At 35.2% G+C, this 6,660-nt stretch overlaps 1 protein-coding gene across 1 annotated transcript in view; it reads left to right on the forward strand.

Annotated features, from left to right (window-relative positions):
• LOC122256453 (ferritin, heavy subunit) overlaps window positions 1-6,124 on the forward strand; it is a 7,723-nt gene extending 1,599 nt beyond the window's left edge. The window contains exons 2-4 of the mRNA XM_043021173.2: window positions 872-973; window positions 4,524-4,646; window positions 4,860-6,124. Coding sequence (XP_042877107.1) covers window positions 872-973; window positions 4,524-4,646; window positions 4,860-5,045 — 411 coding nt within the window. The 3' untranslated portion in view covers window positions 5,046-6,124. The remainder of the gene's footprint in view (window positions 1-871; window positions 974-4,523; window positions 4,647-4,859) is intronic.
• Window positions 6,125-6,660: the final 536 nt, after the last annotated feature.

A 6,660-nucleotide genomic window follows, 5' to 3' on the forward strand; every position in this document is an offset into this window, starting at 1 on the left:
GGTGACAATATATTCATAATCTACTCATAAACAAGAAATTACTTTTCTCTGGAGCAAGCAACATGTTCTTAATGTTGATATGTTGGAGGCATTTTTTTCTCTAGCAACTGCACTCATTAAGTACCCCTCCTCAAATACCTGTAACTTATGTAACTGCCATCTGCTTCAAGTGGGTACAAGTAGTTCATTGATAACCTTTTGTAGAAGTTAGAGAAGGGATACTGTAAGAATCTCCAATGTGGATTATCTATATTTATATAAGGCAAAAGATATGCGTATGATTATTGTTATATTTATGTGGATTGGTGTGTATACATATATTTATATGTATATGTTACATAATATATATATTTATATATACATTTAATTATGTGGAACTATATGTGGCCATATAAAGAATGATATGCTGAATGCTTCACCTTCAAATTTTTAGGGAGGTGCATTTTTTATGTAAGATCACACTGTGATTAAATACTGCTCTACATAGTCATTAATATTAAGAACATTAGAAGCATAATTGACATGCATGGATTAAAAAACTGGGTATTACCCCCCTACAGCTAGCTCAAAGTACACTGCTTGGTAAATGTAATGTACATTTTTATTAGAAAAATAATTCCAAATGGTATATCTGTGCCCTAATAATTTATTTTTTTTAGATGGCTTGATGTGGTTTTATTGGGATGCATTAAAGGTGATTCTGAGCATTTTTCTCTTTATTTTGGTACAACAACAACAAAAAGCTGGCAGGAGGAGGCATTTTCTGAACTGGGAATTGGAAGCTAACCAACTAATAACTTTTATGACCTTATAAATGTATATAAGGTGTGTGTGATTACACCCTTATGATAAGTTTTTCTCTTGTCCACAGAGTTATCATTTTGAGCGAGATGATGTAGCTCTTCCTGGCTTTGCTAAGTTCTTCAAAGAGGCCAGTGACAGTGAGCGAGACCATGCACATAAGCTCATGAGTGTAAGTAATAGTTCAAAGTGTTAAAATTTTTATGTTTGATGTAGAAGGGGGAGCCTTAGGATATATTCATTTGAATTATTGTGTCCGCAGTAAAATATTTTATATTTTCTATGAGTAGGAAAGAGGTATAAGTACAGTAATGCTAGATTCATATGTATATGTATATATATGTATGGAAGCCACCCTGTCCAAGTGGTAATGAATGTGGTCTCCAAGCAAAGCAAGGTAAAGCCCTGCGTCAATCCAATTTAGGAAGGGCATCCACTTAGGTAATGGCCTCTAGATGCCAAATAAAGATTCCTTTGAAAGAAGGCACTCTTCTAGCCCTAGCAAGGAAAGGAGCTCATGACTTAAAGCTGATTATCATCATTGCATATATATGTAACAAAAAGTAGGTTATGAATTGCCTTTATTTCATAATTTGTATATTTCAAGGACCTTGGCTTAACCTATTGCAAAGAGTGGGCAACATGTTGGTGCTAAGTGGCTCCAGGAGTGAGGATGGGGAGTGTATGTAGTTTTAAGTTCGTTTCTTTTACTACAATAAAGAAAATGTTTTGGCAAAGTTTGTGTTTCAACTTAACCCATTGCAGACGGGGGATAGATTTGCTTACCCAGTCTCCAGGATGGGTTTTATTTCAGAGCAAGGCAGCTTGAAACATCATAATTTGAATCTTCCCACTCTCTTTCACTCATTCATAATAAAACTTGAGCCATTTTTGTGTTTTATTGTGTTTAGAGACTTATATATGCCATTTGACAGGCTCAATCAAGGCTAAAGTTGACTAAAATTGTAGTATATGCTTATTATTTTCTTTATACTAAGTATGATAGAAGTATTGCTGTCTTATGGGAGGGCAAAAAGCAAATTTATTTTTTCGTATTTTTGTGCTGTCATGAATGAATCCGAAACATATAACCGCCTACAATGAAGATAACATGAAGAGGTAGGGAAGTGGAATGAAACCTGTGCTTGTGACTGAGTGCCACAGTAAAAGGCATCCCTATTGGCACAGGAGCACATTTTAGGCACTGGTTATGGTTTAGATCAACTTCCTCACCTTGTTCTGCCTGCACATCCTTCATCTGTGGTACTTTAGAGCAACTTGCTGTGTGCCATTGCTCTCTAAAGATAGTGCTTGCTAGAGACCGTGGATGGGTGCCATTCAAGGCTCTCTCTCCTACTGGTGCTAGAAGAAAGTGGTCCCATCTAGGTTTTAGAAGTTAGGTTTGCTCAATATTACGATGATTATAGTAATTATGACTGTAATTTCCATCATCACTCACTCCTTACTCATAGCACAATAAAATTGCACAATGATCCAGAATGCCCTAGTGTCATGTACGTCATGACATCCGCCGTCAGGCCAAAGCTGTGTCATGTATGTCATGACACCTGTCCGCAATGGGTTAAGGTGGAGTGAAATTTCTACCAGAAATTTGTGATAGTGATATTACACTGTATGGAAACCCAACTACTTGTATTATTTGTTTAATATTTCTGCACAATAGTAGTCCCTGCTTTAACCCATTGCAGATGGGGATTGATTGATTTGCTTGCCCAATATCCAGATGTTTTATTTCAGACTTTTCCCACTCTTTCATTCACTCATTTTAAAACTAGAGCCATTTTTGTGTTTGTCTTTTTTTTGTGTGTGTTCTAATGTATTGAGAGACTTATGTGTCATATGACAGGCTCTATTAATGCTGCAGTTGAGCTCAGCATTTTCTTTATACTCATGTTTCATGGGAGGACAAAAAGCGATTACATTTTTTAACTTTTATTTGTGTACTGTCGTGTGGTGCTAGGAGAAAGTGGTGTTGTCTATGTTTTGCTTAATGTGCCGCCGGCCACTGGTTTTATTTTTTTTTTTTTTAATCTTTAATTGTTTTTTTTTTTTTTTTCATCATTAATTAATTAACCAGTAGAATCACACGAAGGTGAATGTATTCATGCACCCTCATCATCAATGGGTTAATACTATTCTTCGTTCTTGCCTTTCTGTTACTGGCATTAATTACTCAGTGCCAGTTAGACATTAGAATAATGCTGCCTAAGAGCCTTAGTTGAAATCTATAGTATTATGTTGTTGTTTTTATATATATTTTACTTTTACTGCTTTGGATTATTGGATGATATTTGATTTATAGTAATTGTGGTTTGCCTTTTTATCTCCTGTTTATTTTCAGCAGGAATTCATGAGGAAGGCAATTGATTTAGAATCTTGTTTCATTCTATTTATTATCATGGACTTGGATTGAATAGGGGATCCTTGAAGATTCAGAGCTCTCATGTGTCTCTAACTTATTATTTTCTATAAAGATAAGATAATATAGAACCAGGAAAATTGTAGGGTGCCATTATAATAAATCTTAATTCATTGATGCCAGGAAAATGTGTATACCTGTATTGTCCTCTGTTTTTGTTTTATTATTTATTTTTTACATGTAGATGGCTCTGTGAAGGCTTAGTTGCTAAGGCATTAATTAGTAAGCATACTGTACCTTATTTGTGTACTCCATTCCTCAAATTAGGGGGTGGAATTATTTTTATTGCTATTGTTATGATAATAAAAATAATGTTAACCCATTGCAGATGATGTCATGACATACATGACATTAGGGGATTTTGGATCACTGTGTTATTTTATTGTACTATGAGTAATGAGTGAGTGATGATGACAGTTGCATTTGTAATTACTTTAATTGCTGTAATATTAAACCTGGAACACGGGTGGTACTGTACCGCTCAAATCATAAGCGCCGGGGCCGTGTGGCATATATGGTGCCAGTCATTTAAATTGATTTAGGCTACGTTCGAAAGCCCCCCCCGGCATTGTGAATGGGCAAGCTGATTCACACCCGCCTAGTGGGTTAAGCAAAATGGGTTTCACCTAATATCCAAAACGAGATGGCACCACTTTCTCCTAGCACCAGCAGGAAAGAGAGCCTTGAATGGCACCCATCCACAGTCTGTAGACACCATGCCCAGTATCTACAATGTGACCCTGTGCCAGTAGGGCTGCCTTTTATTTTGGCACTCAGTCATAACCACATTTTCTTCCTCTTCCCTACTTCTTCATTTTATCTTCATTTTGGATGGTTTTATATTTTGTATTCGTTCATGACGATACATAAATACGAAAAAATAAAGTTGTTCTTTTTCCTCCTACAAAATGGCAATACTTGTATCACATGAGTTTGAAAAAAATGAGCTGATATTGATGCTATACTATAATTTTAGTCAACTGCAGCACTGATAGAGTCTGTCATATGGCACATAAAAGTCTCTCAATGTAGTAAAACAGAAACAAAAAATAATACCCAAAAATGGCTTTAGTTTTACAATGAGTGACTGAAAGAGAGTGGGAAAAGTCAAGGTATGTTATGTGAAGCTGCCTCACTCTGAAATAAAACCCATCCTGGAGAGTGGGCAAGCAAATCTGTCCCCCGTACACTATGGGTTAAAAGCTTCCTCAGCCAGTTTCTCATTAGAGATCTGTTGGATGGTGTTTCCAGCCACTCATACAAATTGTCTCTTTTTTTGCAGTATCAGAATGAGCGTGGAGGAGGCATTGTCTTGCAGCCCATTGCAGCACCACCACAACAAGAATGGGGATGTGCAGTTGAAGTTGTTCAAATGGCACTTGATCTGAAGAAACGGATAAATCAAGTAAGAGAGGATCTGGTATTGTATTGTGTTTTTATTATTGTTATTCTTTCAGATATCACTTTTATTTTGATTTTTGTTACATAGACTATGTATTACCATTGTATTATCTTTATCATGACTTGTTAAGACGCATGAGATCATTTTAACATTGTTTTAGCAAGATACATCTATGTATGTCACCTATAACTTCCAGACTTTCTCTAAAATTTTCAGAGCTTCCTTGATCTCCATTTGCTGTCCTCTACCAAGGAGGATCCCTTCACGGGCCATTTTATTGACGACCACTTTCTGATTGAACACGTGGAGTCCATAAAGAAAATGGGAGACATGGTGACAAAGCTGAGGCGTGTCGGAGCAGCTGGCCTGGGAGTGCATTTGTTTGACCAAGAACTCCAATAGTTTCTCGTAGCTAATTTTTTTGTGTATTTTTTCATTAAAAAAAAATTATTCTGTGGTTAAAATTTATAGATGGAAAATTGGGTAGCTATTCTTGACTGATATTTGAATGATTGGTGTTTTCCTTATGTAGATTTTCATCAAAGCTAAAAGTAATTAGTATGTAAAAATGTCTATACTTTTGTATCATTCTTTCTTTAGATATGGTTTAAAAAATAATTAACACCCTTTTTTTCTTTATTAGGTGTGTTGTACCTTAAAAGGGTTTAACCCATATATTTCAAACCATAGCAATACAAAATGACAGGGATTTTTGAAAATTTAGGTTTGACTAATACTGTTTTACATGTATATGTACATATAATTCTAAGTCATTGTAGTTTGCACATTTATATAAATATGCCCAGAATTAACCATCATAGAAGAGCTAGCACTATAGAAGGGCTATATGGTTCATAAAAAAAGTATATGAATTTATGTAGTAAATGGAAAGGAGGTAAGACAATTATAAGAAAGAGTGAATGTTAATAATCAGCTTGCTTTTGCTTTCACATTGTCAGTCATTAGACTATTCATTGGGAATATACTATTGGATTATTAATAAGTAAACAGGATTTTTACAATAAAGAGGATTGTATCAGCCTAGTCAAAAGAGTAAATTATGTAGATTATGCATTGTGAATACAATGTACATTCCATTGATTTTCATTATTGCTTATTCCTTTCAGATTGTAATTTATGATATTAATTTTAATAATCATGGCCTAGAAAGTAGGTACATTGCTGATATACCTTGACAGACTGAAATAAAATGAGTATCATGGAAACCTGAATATATCACAAGCCTACAATTCTGAGGCCTGGTTATGTTGCCTTGTTTTTTAAAAGTAGTTTATTCTAATGGTGGTGTTTATGGAAGGGGGAGCGCTCGTCAGATTGAAATAAAATGTTCCAGAGGTTATAATGATAGATGTAAGAAAAATTTAATTTTATAGTGTTGTAAAGTTATCATGATGTAAAGTTATCATAGAGCAAAATGTAATATTTGCCTCAAAATATAAAGATATGGTGAACCTAAAGAACTGGTGTGTTAATGTTAACCCATTGCAGACGGGGATAGATTCACTTGCCCAGTCTCCAGGATATGTTTTATTTTAGAGCTAGGCAGCTTGAAGTAACATAATTTCAATCTTCCCACATTCTTTCGTTCATTGATTGTAAAACTAGAGCCGTTTTTGTGTTTTATTTTTTGTTTGTTTTATTGAGTTTAGAGACTTACATGTGCCATATGACAGGCTCTATCAGTGCTGCAGTTGACTAAAGTTGTAGTATATGATCCATATCAGCTTATCATTTTCTTTTTACTCAGTGTGATAGAAGTATTGCTGTTTTATGGGAGGACAAAAGGCAACTTTATTTTTTCGTATTTTTGTGCTGTCATGAACAAATACGAAACAAATAACCTCCTACAATGAAGATAACATGAAGAGGTAGGGAAGAGGAATGAAACCTGTGCTTGTGACTGTGAGTGCCACAGTGAAAGGCATCCATATTGGCACAGGAGCACATTTTAGACACTGGGTATGGATTGAGTCACCTTCCTCTTCTTCTGCCTGCA

Source organism: Penaeus japonicus, unplaced genomic scaffold (genome assembly GCF_977035675.1).
Source record: "Penaeus japonicus unplaced genomic scaffold, GWHDUDI00000001_assembly GWHDUDI00000017, whole genome shotgun sequence".
Lineage (NCBI taxonomy): Eukaryota > Metazoa > Arthropoda > Malacostraca > Decapoda > Penaeidae > Penaeus > Penaeus japonicus.